The 17398-nt window shown below is 40.7% G+C and overlaps 1 protein-coding gene across 1 annotated transcript; it reads right to left on the minus strand.

Annotated features, from left to right (window-relative positions):
• Positions 1 to 1912: 1912 nt before the first annotated feature.
• On the minus strand, positions 1913 to 2812 carry LOC146857580 (zinc finger MYM-type protein 1-like). The gene has a single exon (XM_085647054.1). It carries the CDS (start codon positions 2810 to 2812, stop codon positions 1913 to 1915), a length of 900 nt encoding a protein of 299 aa, XP_085503180.1.
• Positions 2813 to 17398: the final 14586 nt, after the last annotated feature.

The following is a 17398-nucleotide window of genomic DNA, read 5'->3' on the forward strand; positions in this document are numbered from 1 at the left end:
ATTGCTTTTTTATCTCATCTTGTTGGCCAGGAGAGAAATCTGCAAAAAGTGGGCAGATCCTTCCCCTCCTATTTTCTCTGACTGGTTGTCATCAGCTGTTGCAGTTTCTAAACTAGATCTTGCAGCAAGAAGAAGTTGGCATTCTGGGACCTGTTACTTCTTGGTTTGAGCCCAGGAAGTGCGTGAGGGGAGTTTTTTTTCTCCCCTCGAGTCCTATGATTATGCTACCTCAACACTCTCCGGGCTATGCTGTGTGCTCCCTACCTTATAATGGGAGTCCCCCAGTTCTTGGTGCTTGGCATGAGAGTTATCTCTGTTGATTTATCACTAGCATCCTAGCAGACGTTTAGTACCTGTAAGTGGGCTTTTATACATATTTGTCCACTTTTTTCCAGCTTGCTGAGTTTGGTGCAGAGCTCATGGATGCGTAGTGAAGTAAGATTGGTGGCGAATGAGGACAAAAAAAAAAAAACAACACACTTGACTACAGTAAGGTTGCAACGCAGGAGCAGAAACAATCATGCCCTAATCATTCAAAATGCTTATCTTGCTCCTCTGCCCAAATACATTTCTTCTTTCTAACAAGACATCTTAATGGTTCAACTTGGAGAGCATAGCATTCCACAAAAAGATTATAATACTCACTGAGGCTAAAAAAAACCTAATTGAGTCAGTAGGCAGAATGGGCGTCCACAGAAAGTTTTCCAGGGGGGGGGGGACAAAATGTTAATGTCATCACCATCCTCCGACATGATGTGTGCCAGGTGGGGCACAAGAAACACTGGGGCGCAGGAGGAGCCATGGGGGGCAGGAAGCAGGCCGCATATGATCTCATACACCATAGCGTTATTATGCCACAGCCATCTCTTGTTTTGTGGCCTTTGGTAGATATCATTCACACCTTCCAGCAGTTGGCAAAGAAAAAAGCAGAGCTCAGCTGCAGACAGGAGCGGCTCTTGGCCAAAAGTGAAAAAGCACAGGCATGCAAAGGGTTTAGAAACCTGATGCAAAGGCTTAATGGAAGGATCAAGCTGCCATTGTCTGATTAGCAATTTCTAATCTGTTTTTATGTCAGCACTATTGAATACACCACATTATTCATACACACATGATCAAGGCAGTGAAGGCACTATAACTACATTATTTAAAACAAATGCAGTCAGTATGCATTTGGTGTTAACGTGCAAACAAATGAGAATTGCAATGTATGACAAATGTATTTATTTTGGAAATGTATTAACTTAAATATATTAAAATAAATAAAATCAAATATATTCCCATAAATAAAATAACAGCTGTTCTCTTCCAAATTGGAAAATAAAACATATAAACTTAACCTGGATAACTGTTGCAGAAACTGCAAACATGTACAGTCTTGCTGAATAGTAGTTTTATACAGTTTTTGTTCACTGCTTAGTGCACTGCTCTTGAAAAAGGAACTGTAAACGTCTGTAGTCTTGTGCAAATGTATCAATTACTTCGTCAATTAGCTGTTGTTTGTTTTTATCACTTTTTGCTCGATGTATGCTCATCATGCACAAACCCGATAAGCGATCATCTGCCATTGTGGACCTCAACCAGGTTTTCCCCCTTCTCATTGTGCTGGAAGACCTTTCCACTGTGCAAGTGGTCACTGGTAATGTGAGAGCAATGAGAATTGCTTGCTGGACTGATAGAAATAAATCTGTGTGGTTTAGCAAATCCAGAAATCCATTGTCAAACTGCTCATCCTTCATTGACCAGATCATCTGAAACCATGTGACTGCTTCGGCTTCCAGGTTTTCAATTTCGTAATTTCTCTGATGTTTGCAATATGGCATTTGTATTGCTCAAGTGTCATTTTTGCCATATGTCTTGGGTAAAGTGAGAACAAACTCAAATTTTTCTTGTTTTCATTGCCAAACCGGCTTTCTCATGATGCGATGATAGAGTCCATGTATGGCACATTGATAGACTGGCGATAGTATTCTTCCACAGAAGAGGAACCAAATTTAGAACAAAATACTTGCCGGTCAAACTGTCTGGGAACACAAAGTTCAATGTTCAGTTTTTCTGCCAGTATTTGAACGTTTGTAAAAATGTCCTTAAATTGCTCTTCTGCTTTTTGTCTGTGATCGCGGAACACAGTCAAGAGGACTTGCACGTGATTACACACCTTGAGGATATCAAGCTGAACAGCTTGGAGAGCCTGGCTTACAAATTCCAATCTTGATGAGTAATCTGAAATTATGGACAAGCAAAAGAGAAAGCTCACTGTGCTGGACGAGCATTGCAATTGATCTGCATCCTGACGTGTTTTCCCTGATGCTGTAGTGCCCAATAAGCTTAATTGCTTAAAAATCTCTTCAAAGTGTGAGCTAAATATTTGAATGCTCTTGTATTTTGCTGTCCATTGTGTTTCACTCAGCAATGGCAGATTAGGAATAAGAGATCTTCTTTTTGGACTCTCACTGAAAAACTTGATGATGGCTTTCAATGTGCCAATAGAACTCCTTATATCAGGAACAGCATTCAGGTCATTAACAACCAAATTAAGTTTATGTGCAGCACAGTGAGCAAAAGCAGCTTTAGGATATTTTCTCTTTATTATGGCTTGAACGCCACCTTCCTTTCCTGCCATTGTAGAGCATCCATCATATCCTTGGCCTTGGAGTTTTTCTAAGTTTAATGCAAATTTAGAACATGTATCCATAATCATATTTGCAATTGAGATAGCATCCATTTCTTTTAAGGTTACAAATCCAAGGAATTCTTCTCTGATGACAGCTACGGTGCTACTTGTCGTGTCTACAAAACGTACTCCAAGTGACATCTGTTCTTTTCCGGATATGTCAGCACTTTCATCAGCAATGATTGAAACACATTTGACCTATTGACTAAGGATACTAGAACTTCTCTTAATGTTTCTTCACATAATGTAATCCGTTCATGTTCAACTCGAACAGATGTATAACGTGCATTAACTGGTGCATTTTCCAGATGGTTCTTTAGGGTGACATCTGCTTCAATGCGAAATTGGTACAGACTTTGCACGTTTCCGGATGTACTTTTTTCCCACGTAAAGCAATGTCATGTGTGCCACAAAATAAGATAGTAGACAAAACTGGAAATCATTTTTTCCGATTTTCTTCAACATGCTTTTTCACTGCGTTGTCTATTTGGCAAACAATACTTGTTTCCGGTTGTTTTCTGATCGCCAAAAAGTGAGTTGCATCCACTTATGCGTTTTTATGCCAAGACGATAAAACATGCTAGCGTGCACTTTCATGGAAGTCTTTATATTTAGTGAAAGGCATAGTTATGAATGCTCCTTGTATCCCACGATGAACTGGCTGTGGAAAAACCGTGCAGAACTTGCAAATTGCACCTTTCAGTTGTGGAGAGTAGCTAAGTCTTGGTGAATATTGATTAATCCACACATGACGGAATCAGCGTGTTCCACCTGAATCTTTCTTGAAGTCATACATTTCTGGTGGAGTATACGTATTTATTAGAAGATTGTATTTTACATCGTTTGTTAGAGGATCATCAACATCATGGCTAGATTCTGTTGGAGCTGAAAGTGGACCTGCAGAACTGCTTGCGCTTGGCTCTTCTGCCTCCTCCTGGTCATCATGTCTAGATTCTTTTCTTGCTTCCGTAATATCAGATTCTACATAATCCAATTTTCGTTTTGAATTTTTTTTTCGGATGTCCATTTCTAAAAAGAAATGGAGATCATTAAATACTCTGCTCATCACAAGGCTGGCTGTATTGAATAAACTGAGTTGTATATGAGCTACAGGGAGTTGAACATTCCCTTTGAATTTCTCCGGCAAGGGGAACCAAGTTTCCTTGCATAATGCATAATTATATAGGTAAGATGAGATTTGTGAACGTTAAATAACTCACATAAAATGCACTATTTATTGAATACATACAGCCCTGTATAAAGAAACAAAGTTGAAAAACTAAAGTGTGTGTAGATATATGTACACACACTGATGCACACACACATTATATAGACAATGGCAGCAGATTTTAAGAGATGCACACACAAAGATTCAGGTGTTTTTACAGGAATCTGACATTTGCGATGCACACAAATATATGTCCATACATGCTTGGACATGTATCGTTATGTATGCCGGCCTCCTTCTGCACACACTTACACAACCCAAATGCATGTATTAACTTATTTATGCAAACTTAAAACAGCCGCTTCTAAATTGTACATATATTTCCCATTTTCCTAGACTTTACTCAGCCAGGTCGGACTTCTTTGTAGATATTGCTAGCTGTGTGCCACTGAAAAAGACTGTACCACAATGCACACTAAAGTGCATTCTAATAAAGAGAGTTAAAAAATGGGAGCTTGAGGGAGGAAGCACATGACTCGTGTCTGCCCCCACCACAAAGCGCGCAGGCAGTCCTATACCGTACAGACAAATGCGGCAAAAGAAAAACATCACTCCAGAAATTTTCCTGTCAGATAACAGCTCTATTTGCTTCCTGTGTAAGCATTTTGTATTGTGCTGTAGAACGTACCCAGAGACTGACAATACGAGTGTCAGAGGGTATGATAAATCTACTGTTCATGACCTGTTACTCCTCGTCCATAGAGTCTTTCCTATTCCAACACCCATGCTATATGTAACTGACACTAAGGTCTTTGTGGTATGACCATTAACACACTGTTCTATATATTAGAGACAGAAACTGCTAGACTGCATTGCGCACACACACAAAATGTGGTTGCACAAACCTAAATCACAGCCAAAGCTCAACTCTTACCCCAAGAAATTCCCATAGAAGGTTCAGTTTGAACCACAGCTTCACTTAGTTTCACAAAGCACAGAAAGAAGCCTGCAGGATTCTGTACCCCGGCAGCAGACAAGCTCCAGTTTTCTCAGTCCAACACCCTTTGCAAGCATGGCTGACCTAGCTCCTTGAGGCGATCCACATTAAAAGTGTATGACACACAAGAGTGCACCCTGCCACTTTGTGCAGCTGCGTCCCTGCATAGAGAACCACTAGCTGCTAAATAACCGCACATATAATAAAAATAATAACCCTTGAAGTTCTCTTGGCTGAAGGACACTGCATCCCACACTGCACTGGGAAGTAAGGCATTCGGGACATGTATGTCACTGCAGCAGTGTCCAGACGATTACCCAGTATCTACTACAGATGAGGTACCTACATCTGGCTATTTATGGAGCACTGCACCTCCCTGACTCTTCTTGGCACTAGCTGCAGAAACAACAAAAACACAATACGATCAGGCTCTACACTCTGTCGAACGAAGAGTGTTCTCAGTGGTCGAAGTGGGGGGGGGGGTGGAGTAGGGGAACTGTCGGCACAGAATCAGAGGACATAAATAAGCAGAGGATTGGGTCAGTGGGCGTAGTCAGAAGTGTGGCTATGAAAAGCAAAACATCCCAATTATTAGTATTTGGCATTTCACTGACCAGTTACAGCTTATTACGTTATTTGACTCAACCAATGGATACACATGTTTATTTAAGGTTTAATATGAGTTCTTGACATTACAATACTTTCACAATGTGGGATACTTTTCCAATCACAGAATGTCTCAAATATGCTTAAAAGTGGAATCACAAGCCATTTGTCATCAACACTTCTTCCTTTTTCCACAAGAGCAGTTCAAACATGAATGGCAAAATATTGTAGTTTGTAAATGTTTTCCACATAATTTTGGCTCTGCCATATTTGCCCCATAATACATCATCTGTTGCATAATCTGACAATTCTAACTAAAAATTGTAGCTCAAATGCATCAAAAATTACTAAAAAATGTGACTTTGTTTACAGGATCAGTAGTACAGCCAGTGTAAATCCAGAGTTAAGACAGTGAAGAGCCAGAGAAGAGCCCTTAAAGAGCCCCACCAGGAGCAGCCAGCCAGGCGCTCAGCCCATATCCAACTGTGTGTTTCACAGATCAACATTCCACATGACATCATCACCCAGTGTTCCACTGATGGAGAAGTAAATAGGAAGAAACACACTGTACCAAGATATAACAGACTTGTGTTGCAGGAAAGTGGAGACCCTTTGCAAAGGTTGAATGGTTACCTTTCTCACTGCTGCATTTGTATGTTACACTGGTACGGAGGCTAAATCTTGCAAAGACTGTTAGTATGTGTAAGAATGTCAAACTAATAAAGCATCAGAAAATGTACCGCATTACGCTGCAACCCTTTTTTTGCAGCATAATTTAGTTAACACTGCGACATAATTTTGTCCTCCGTTGCTGCATAATTCTGTGGCCCCAAAGCAGACAGCACATGTTAAAAGTGCTTGTGACCCTAAAGCTTGCAAACTTAGTTTGGCGTGCAAATCCTGCATTGCCGATCTCTTGTGAGTTGCACTACTTCTGCAGAAACAAGGCCAACGGAGGTACCAATGGGTGAGGCGGACTTGCCTCAGGGTCCTGTGACCTCTGTGACAGAGTCACTATTGCTCTAGGGTGTGCTCATTCGTAGGCCTGCCGGCAAGACTGAAGGTGGACTTCGGTATGGATTATGGTGAACAGGCCTTCAAGGTTAACCCACACTTGACACCGCTAGGGTCCACCTGCTGGTGCTAAGCCAACAGGGCTTCTAAGGTCTAGCGGGCCTTCAAATGTTTAGCATGGGAATGTGCTCCCTTAGGAGAGAAGGCTGAACTTGGTCCCCAGTTCCAAATTCGGCAGCTCTGGCCATAGTGCCACATCTTTTCCCCTACTGAACACCATACTCTTCCACTAAAAGAAACTTGCACTGCCTTTAGATGCAATCCAATTGTGTCCCGCTATAAACGCCTGGAAGCAACTCAATTCAAATTATGCACTAGACAAGAGTAATTTTCTGTCTGAAAAAACAGTAACAACCTCCTGGAAAAATCAAACACTCACTGGGAATGCAAGACTAAGTAAAGTATGTGAAATGTAAGCAGGAACAACATGCTTACCTTAATGCTTGTGCACTCGTTATTCAGAAATCAATGAGTGTTTTTGCCTCAAAAACTAAGGACATGACTACAGGGCCAGGAAGGGACCCGTTTCAATGTCTATTGCTTAAATCCTTACAAAACATAATGAGTATGGTTTTAAAAGACCACATTCATGAACATAAAGCTGCAGTACACTACACATTTCATAAACTAATAAAAGGAAAATAGCTGATAAGGATCACATGTAACACGCATCAACCAGATATCGCAGTACCTCCAAGAATGGTGAACTTCCTCACCTGAGGAAAAAAATGCTATTCAAAGACGAGAAAAAATGAAAGTACTTTCAAAGTAGTGCTTCACGGGTAAAGTCTGTTGGCGCTAATGTGTTTGGGTGTGAATAAAACAAATCTGGCAACTTTGTGACCACTCTGTCTTGCTTTAAATTTTTTAATTATTTATTCTTCGTATTTTGAATATTTTTTTCTCTCCATTCCGAGGCTGCACTTTGGATTAGAAAATTTCAGAAAAAGACATTTCGAGCAAAAGTATTACTTCCTTTTTAGATCGATTTCACAGGGGAACGAATTAAGCAAAGGAGAGGAGTGAGGAGCCGAGCTAGACAAGAGACAGAAAACAGGAGAGGTTATGACTTACTTCAAGCTGTGGGAGCAGGCAGGCCCGTACCTTCTCTTTTGATCTTGCCAATCAGCAGCAGTTTTCCCGCTCTTAATATTGACGGCCCTGCAAACAAACACCATTGTGGGGGCTGTCCTTACATGCGGTTCTTTACAGCGTAAGATGGGTGGCGCAGCACTCGTCATGATAGGGATTTGGTGCTGCCGGCCTAAAATATATAATGAAGAGGCCTGCTCACAAAATTAAAAGATCCATCCATTCTTACAATGGAAATAAAAATGCCACACAATTACATTTTAAAACACACCACGGCACCAGTACGGCGGGCTGGGTGATCTGGGTGGGGGGGGGGGGGCAGCGCCCCTCCTCCCCCCCTGTGGACGCCTATCATAGGCGGGGAGCTTTGGAAATAGCATCAGTGAGATCTGTCATGGGTTTTATGCCATCCACTGTAATGAAGTGCCCAGGGGACTCAAGTTCCTTAACAAGGAACTTGCATTTCTCCTTAGATACAGTCATTCCTCTCTCATTCAAAATTCTCAGAACACTCTGATGTAGAATTATGTGCAGCTGTATCTTTAAATCAGGATTTCACCCTGAAACACTTGTATATCCTTGACACCTTTAAATAACCAGTCCATTATCCTTTGAAATATACTAGGAGCTGATGCTAGTCTAAATGGTAAACTCAGAAATGTAAAGGCGCCAAAACGTGTAACAAACATCAAATCCTGTGAGCGTGGTGATTGTGGCAATCCACCCCCAGTGTTCCTGTTAAGAGAGCGCAAGTCTGCGCATAGACATCATTTTCCATTTTTCTTCTTAGCTAAAACAATAGCCGAAACTCATTCTGATGAGTCATTAGGTTGTATAATACCCTCCCCACACAATTCAATTCAATAAGTCTTTAAATGATCCCTCACATTAAGAGGAACTGACCTGACTTTATGCTTGACAGGTAAAGCATCCATTTTAAGTTTGATATCATGTACTACCCCTTTAATACACCCAACTTTGGTTTCAAAAACACCTGGGAATTTATCAATTATGCTAATAATTTCTTCAAACGAGTTATCAGTATGCACTTCAATGGATGCATCTGGCATGTCGCACAAAACTATAGGTTGATCGCTGCCAGGTTTGAGGATAATACCCAATTTCCCAAGATCCCACCAACCAACTATATCATGTCCTTTCCTAGCAACGTATATCTTGGTTAGAATCTCTCTTCCAAGTAAGTAAAAAAAAATCCTGAAAGTAACCCAACATTTCTTCGTCTTCGGGTGCACATCTGAGTTTTCCTGCTCATAATTACATTGTTTTCCAAAGAACGTGACATCAGACAAAATAGTAATGGGTGTACCTGAATCCGCCATTACTTCTATTTCCATCTTACCAATTTGTGCAGTTCCAAGAGGTGCCCTGATGGAAGAAAACATGTTGTTATCATGAATGTTTAACACCAAATTAATAATAATGTCATCCTGTAACCATCAACTGCATTAACTCTTACAGGTGTTTGATTAGATCTCCCAGCAGATCGACAAACACTTAAGAAATGACCTTTTTGTTTGTTTTGTTACACTTATTACATCTATGGTCAACTGCTGGACAATTAGTATTGTTCCCCAAATGCTGTTTGGATCCACATCTATAGTAGTACAGTTTCTTTGGATTGCCTGTTGTATTCCTTTCTTTAGATATAGCCTGATGCGTACCTTTACTTTAAAGCATCATGATTGAGTTCAGTGACAGTAATAGCTTTAGAAGAGATGTATGCACGCTCAATACTCTTAGCAATATCCAACACTTCATTTGAAGTAGGATTCCTACATGCAAGTAGATGTTCTTGTACTTTTTCCGCTGTAACAACTGAAGATGGACTGATCCTGCAAGCATGTATCAAGGTAATCCCCCAATTCATACTTGGCCGCTATTATACGTAGGTTGGAAATATATTCCTCAACACTCTCATCAACAAGTTGTTTCCTCTGATGAAAACTGTGTCTCTCAATCATTATGTTAGGTTGTTCAGAAAACCTTTTCTCTAACCTCTTTCTTGCTTCTGGAAACACAGTCCAAGATATAAACTGCCCTGAAGGAGGGTCACATTCCAGTAAATTATTAAAAATCTCTTGTTCTGAATCCCCAAATATTCCAAACAGTAAGACTTTTCTTTTTCATTAGAGTAGTTCTTGGCATCAATAGCCACCATATCATTTTCAAAAGCCCTTTACCATTGCTGCCACTTGACTAAAGCAGTATATGTACACAGGGAAGCCCAAAGATCGTAAGGGACCAACGGTACTTGAGTAATTCTAGAGACAACGGCCCCTTAACATAAAATAAAATACAGTAATTCTGGATACAAAAATTGGTTCCATAAACAGATTCAGTGATCAGAGTTTTCTATTTTATTACTACAATTCGAACAAAATTTTGAATTAACCCAGCCAGAATAATTTCAAAAACCAAAGATCAAGAGAGCAAACAAGCAATGAACTGAAATAAACATTGAGCAAAAAAACAATAATGCACAGAAAACCAGGTGATAAATACTGACAACAAAAAACATATAGACATATTCAGGCAAGCAAACAGTGATCAACATTAATATAACACCTTTAGGCTACTTCTTATTATAAACAAAAAACTACTGCTCCCACAAGAATAATACTACAAAGCATAGTGTAACGGGTCAGAGTGTATGTCGACGTTTCGATCCCGTAAAAATATGGGATCATCATTAGGACTGAGGATCAGTTGTCTGGCACGGTATCAATTGATATATTACATGAAGCACCTGATTTTTCAACAGTCTGTTCTTCAGCAAACAACAGGCTTTTTCAACACTATTTTTGCCTGTTCATGAGTATCAGACGAAGTACTTTAAATAAAGAAGCATAGAAAAGGAAGTAATGGGGATGAGAATTAGGAGAATGCAGAAATCATTTTTATTTTTAAGATATGTATATTAGGGCTATGCACCTTAAGAGATGTGTACTGCGAACATTTCTCTTGAAGTAGTGAAAGCAAAGGACCAAAAAACAATCATGCGTGAACCGTGAGACAAGGGCAACATTCTATCTTGTGCCATGGCAACAAGTGATTACTAATAATGGTATTGGACATAGATACTGCCATTGAACATTCTAAAAAATTGTTAGAAGAAATTATAGAATTAGAAAAACATATTTCAGTCAGGCAAGATGGCCGCTGACCGGTTGTAGGGAGTAGTCGCTCCTTCTCCACTCTCTTTCCCATTACAGAAGAAGTATAATCGACGAGATGCTGCCTTTATGAACATGGAGTGGTTTGTCTTTATCTTCAGAGCGGATTATAGAATGCCTACGGAATTAGCTGAAATATGACCACGCTTTTTCACCTATATGGCTCAGAGAGGAGATTACGGAAAACTCTACAGGCAATAACTTCAACGGCGCTGACAGCTAGGAAACGTTGGGGCTCCCTACTACAATATATACGAATTATGGCACCAAAAATACAGAAAACGCAGAAATCTTTAAAAGAGCAGAAGGGGAAGATAGAAATGGGTAAAGTTGCACCCCAGAATCCTGATGTGCTAAGTAAGAGAGTGAAGCCCCCAACAAAGGCTCAAACTAAGAGAGCGCTGCAGAGAGCAACAGAGAAAGACATCGAACTACAAGCCAATGGTGAAAATACGGAGGCGAGTGCAAGGAAAAGTGGAGAGAGGGGAAAGAGTAAAGATAATGGACTGCCTGCAAGAAGCAATACTCAAGCACGACATGGAGACGAACGTCCAGCGAGGGAGCCATCCCTGCGACAACCTACTTTAATGGAATCTTTCTCTTCCTTCCCTGCTACACCGATGATGACGCTGGGGTTACAGAGGCCCTCCTCAGCTGCCTCAGATATGGTTGGAGATGTACGACCGCAGGCGCCAGTTTCAATCGGGAGCTCGGAACGACTGGTGACGCGGGGAGCGCAGGACTGCATGCAGAGCAAAGAGCTTGATTGGGAAACAAGGAAACCCTACCCACAAGGAGCCTGGGTATTACGTGCTATAAGGAGACAATGGCTCATGCGGATTAATACTTATCAATATAGTATATAATCTCAAAATAATAATCAAAAAAAGAAATGGGGAATATAAAAGATGTCAGAAGAAAAGGCAAGACCATACACGCTGGTTCTTATTTTGTGAAGAATGATCTTCGTTTATATTACTAGAATTTCGACACAAGAGGTGTACATAGATATACAATACAATTTTGACATTAGACAAACAAATTACAAAATTAGTGTCCCAATAAAGAAAACCTAAACAAACAATTAACATACCATATAACATACAAACAAGGTTTTGATTTCACTTTACAAAGGCAATCACATATAATTAATAATTCAAATTGACAACACTTAATTAATGTAGGTGTTGATTAGTGATTTGCCTATCGCGTCAACGGCGTTTCGACCCTGTTCCAACTTAGAGGGTCTCGTCAGGACTGTCTAATATAGGGACACCTGAAAGGAAAATAATAAATGTGTGTCAAAATAAGGGGGGCCAAGGAGTGGGAAAGGAAGAAAGAAGGGGAGGGGTACTCCTCTCTACCTTAACGTCCAGGACTGGTGTGTATACAGTGACACCGTGTTCGAGGTGAAAAGGTTAAAATATACTCACAGGTACCCGGCCGGGTGCTGTGTTAGAATCAAGAGAAAATGATTATTATCCATACCAAAATCTGATCCTTAATGTATCAGGTAGATACCAGAATTTCTACTCACCCCTGTGAGAGGAAGCTCACACGGAGGCAGTAGCCCACTGTGACTCGATGTGCTCGTGATTGTGCGTGAAGTGAGGATACTTCTATATTCCACACTGGGCAAGGTTCCAAACTTTGGTATAGCTGTCACCTCGTGGAGGCGAGTCCGATCAACTGTAGTGAAAAAATACACAAGCGCGGGGGACGGTCGTATTACAAAATCTGAAATGGGAATGAGTCTAAGTGCTATGCAACTCTATGGAAAAATGCTCATACCTCTCTCTCTTCTAGCGGGTGTCCGAATATCCCGCGAAGTGTTGCAGCAGGCAAACCAAGGTCCTGTCTGCGAGGTACGATCACAGCGATAGAGCCGTGAGTAGAGAATTTGAGCTTGATTCGCTGAAGCACGTCCAATCGGGAGCGTCGAACAGTGGGAGTGTTACAGACGCGAACGTGCCGTTGCTAGGTGACCCAGACCTGCAGACTCATAGTCGGGTTTAATTACGAGGCTTTTCAGTGAAATCAATCTAGCCGTATTTAAGAAGTGAAAAACAGGCCACCCTTCGCTGCTAGCTTAATGATGGTGGAGGAACCATGAGCGAAATACCTATCGGGGGCGTCGAACAGTGGGAGTGTTTCAGACGCGAAAGTGCCGTTGCTAAGTAACCAAGACCTGCAGACTCATAGTCGGGTTTAATTAGGAGGCTTGTAATTGAAATCAGTCTAGCCATGTGTAAGAAGTGAAAGTGATCCGCTCTCCGAAGCTGCCAGCTTAATAATGGAGGCACTCATGAGAATTCTTTACTAGTGTGTACAGTCACTAAATTCGTCGAAAGTGGTCCCGCATCCTACGGTAGTGATCATTCATTTGGAACTTGAAGAGGATAATGGTATTGGCAAAAAAATTATTATTATCATAACAATGGTAATGTTACACGAGGAAACAGTGGTTGCCAATATCAGACTTAAAAGTATGGACATCGGTTCTAGAATTAGCAATAACTCTGATTATCTAAACACTGTGCAGTGAATGTTGCAATGCAAACAAAATGTTTAAATTATCAATTGGTTTGAAACAATCAATGATAAATGCACATATATGACAGACACTACAGCAAGGTTTAGAGGGATTATCTTATCCAAGACAATATGCTTCAATCAATAATTAACTTTTCAGTCAACAGGATTCATATTTAATACATGTGGAAGTGGATCCCTACCTTCCGTTATATACATCACCAATCGTCACACATGTACAGATCAGGTTAATTATGGAAATGCATCTCATGGACTCTGTGAATTTTCAGTTAGAATCATATACAGGCAAATGTGTTAAGAGAAATGCTGGGTACATAAGCAACAATGATCAAGAAAGGGTAGTAATAAACCCTCGCCATTCCTCAGCTGAATTCAGTCCCTGTAGTATGGAGTTGGTACGTTCAATCCAACGACACTCTAGTCGCTGCAATATCTGTGTCACATCTCCACCTCTTTTTGGAGCAATCACTTTATCTATTACCTGCCAGCGAATATCATTGGCACTGTGCCCTTTCTCTTCAAAGTGATTGACCAATGGGGCATTGGGAACAGAATTCCTGATTTTGCTTCGGTGCTGTCCTATGCGTGCCTTAACAATTTGTTGGGTTTGTCCAATATATGGTAGTCCACAGGGACACAGTATGCAATATACTACATTTTTTGTATTACAATTGGCAAAGAAATCAAGTATTTGATCAACTTTTCCATGAGTGAATTTTTTGGTGTTCACTGTAAATTCACAGGCGACACAATTACCACATTTGTAGTGACCTTTGACACTCGGTAAGCCCCAGGTTGATTCTAATGATCTTACATTTTGGCATGGACTCTCCAGCGATGATCTTACAAGATGATCTTTAATATTTTTGCCTCTTTTAAAGGCAAACATTGGTACGTCAATGCTAGAGTCTATATTTTGAATGATGTGCCAATTTTTTGTGACCAATTTACGAATATCATTCGTGTGGATACCAAACGTGGTGACACAGATCAATTTGTCAACCTTGGTTTTCTCTTTAGGAGTGAGTAATGTCTCTCTAGGGCAAAACCAGGCTCTTTTCAAAGAATTCTTTACTAGCCTTTTTGGATATCCCCGAGTCAACAATTTGTCCTGTAGAATACACGCCTCTCTCATGTAGTCCTCTTTCTTGGTGCAATTGCGACGTATTCGCAAGAATTGTCCATGAGGCAATCCATCTCTCAGGGCCCGAGAATGGTGACTATTATAAGCGAGTAGTGTATTACGCTCAGTGGGTTTTCTGTGCAATGAAGTATAGAGTTTACCCTCGTCATGTGAAATGTTAAGGTCAAGAAAGGCAATACAGGACTCATGTATGGTGGATGTAAACTTAAGATGTGGTTGAACTGAATTTAAATAAGAGACAAAATTATTAAACTCAGGGATTGTGTCAGACCAAATCAAAAAAATGTCGTCAATATATCTTTTCCAACAATTGATTTTCGAGTGGTAGATGTTGGCGGTGGTGAGGACAAATTTGTGTTCTAGATTATCCATAAAGATATTCGCCAAATTTGGCGCAAAAATTGCGCCCATACTGGTTCCGGAGCACTGTTGGTAGTACTTGCCTTCCGAAACAAAGTAATTATGTGTTAATGCGATTTGCAAAAGTGTGACAATAAAGGAAGTAGGTACCTGATGGGGTGCAGGTCTAGTATCAAGTAAATCCTGGATCACCTGTATGCATTCCTGCTGAGGTATGTTTGTGTATAATGAGGTGATGTCCAGTGTAGCTAAGCGGTCTTTGTTGGTGTCATAGGGTCGATTTTCCAATAAATTAATCATGTGCATTGAATCTCTTACATAGGTCTCCTGAAGGGGAACATAGTCTTTTATAAAAAAGTCTATAAAATGACCAATGGGTTCAAGAACTGAACCACACCCTGATAGTATAGGACGCCCTGGAGGGTGGGTAATACTCTTGTGTATTTTTGGGAGGGTGTACAGAACCGGAGTTCTAGGACAATCGATATTTAAGAATTCAAACTCTTTCTTACTCAGAAAACCTTCTTCAAAGCCTTCTGTCGTTATTTTAAGTATTTCTTTTTTAATATTCCCTAAGGGATTCATATCTAGTTTTTTATAGTGTCTTTCTTCTCCTATTTGTTTTCTGATCTCGATGTCATAGTCGTCCCTGTTCTGTACAACAATCCCGCCGCCTTTATCAGCAGGTTTCAGGACAATTGTCTTGTCATTTTTTAAGGAACATAATGCTTTGCGCTCATCCAGACTGATGTTGTATGGAATAAATTTGGTATTTTCTTTCAGTTTGTCGATTCCTGTTAGAATTACTTTTTCAAAAGTCAATAACTCAGGTGGCATCATCCCATTACTAGGATAGAAAGTCGATGGTGGTTTGAGGTTTGTGTTCGAATACTTCAGAGGGATATCTTTATCTGCAAAGAATAATTTTAAACGAATCTTTCTAAAAAACTGATAGAACTCTGTTTTTAGATTGAAGAAATTGGTGCGTTCTGTAGTTACAAAGGATAGTCCCTTTGCAAAGAGCAAAGAGAGCACCGCGGTAGGTGTCATAGATGAGGAGTTAATCTATCCGGAAAAACACGCCTTGAGAAATGTATCTCAGCCAGTAGACTTAGATCTACAGGAGCTACGGGAGTGCCAGGATCCGCAGCAGTCGGTAACAAACGGCAAGGTAGGGGGAATTATTGGACATGTGGGAGAGCACATACACGCATTTGATAGTGAACACGCTATGAACAGCGGCAGTGGTACCACGGAGAATACTAGCAGGCTGATTTTTGATACGCTGGGAGACAGCCTCACGCTCTCAAATTTTCAATTGAAGGGGAAAGGTGCTGCAATGGCAGAGATGCCTATAATAAGGGATCCCCAAGCTGAAGGAAGTCTGGAACTAAACTGCAACAACACAGTATTAGTTTCAAAACGAGTTAATGCAGTAGGAATAGATATTAACACCCTTGTTCCTGGTTCTCCGGGCGATGATGTCTTTTTCTCAGTAAATGATGAGGAGGACGAAGAGGGAGAGGACGATGATGAAGATAATTCAATTTCAGACCCTCGGTCCGATACAAGTCTTCCCTCTCTACCCTCAGAGAGCTTTCCAGAAGACACAGGGTCCGGGTCTGATACTTCAGAGTTAGATGACAATATAAATATAAAGGATAGGGCTGCCCCGCAAAGACGTTTAAAAAGTGTGAAGAAAGGGACGCATTGCAAGGTAAAACAATTGCAAAGCCTTCCACAAGCACAAGCTCAAGTACAAGCAGAGGTTGCCAAGAAATTGGATTGGGACTATTCTGCTACCTCCCAGATATATTATGAGCGGGAAGGAAATAACACTCAATGCCTGCCACAGTTAAATCTGCCCAAGCAGCAAGATCAAGTTCAAGTTCAAGTTCCAGTCCAGCCGCAGAACCCTAGCCTGGAACTTTTATTCTCAACACTGAAACAGATGCAGGGCGAGGCGAGGGTTGAAAGTCGAAGGGCTAGACAAGCAAATAAAAAGATACAGGGATCACTTTGAAAAGTGAATAAACTATATGCAGATATGGTTGGTAGGGTTGCGGAGGTGGAGGAAAGAACAGGAAAACTAGAAGAAGAGGTTGCTAAATGGAGAGACACTAATCTTGAACGGGAAAAAACCACAACGGACATGGTATGGAAGCTTGAAGCGTTTGAAAACAGACAAAGGCGGAACAATATTAGACTGCTGGGTGTGGGGGAAGGGAGAGAAGGACAAGATATTCGATCTTTCGTCATTAAATTGTTCAGAGAGGGACTCCCTGAGATAAATAATTGGGATTGGGAGAAAGAAATCCAGCGTGTTCATCGTTTCCCCATAACTCAGAAACAGGGAAACACAATAACTAAACCTAGAGCGATTCTGATATATGTGGGGAATTTTTTATTAAGAGAGGAAATCATGAGCAAAGCAAAACCTGTGGCTAAACGCTCTTATCAGGATATAAGTTTTTTTGTTCAGCCTGACTTTTGCCACATCACTGTGGAAAGGAGGTGGCGGATGAGACAGTTAATTGCG

The sequence above is a fragment of the Triturus cristatus genome, chromosome 3_2, assembly GCF_964204655.1.
Source record: "Triturus cristatus chromosome 3_2, aTriCri1.1, whole genome shotgun sequence".
NCBI lineage: Eukaryota > Metazoa > Chordata > Amphibia > Caudata > Salamandridae > Triturus > Triturus cristatus.

Bases quoted from the DNA above. Each gene is read 5' to 3' on its own strand.
- LOC146857580 (XM_085647054.1), bottom strand. From the start codon at position 2,812: ATGTCACTTGGAGTACGTTTTGTAGACACGACAAGTAGCACCGTAGCT.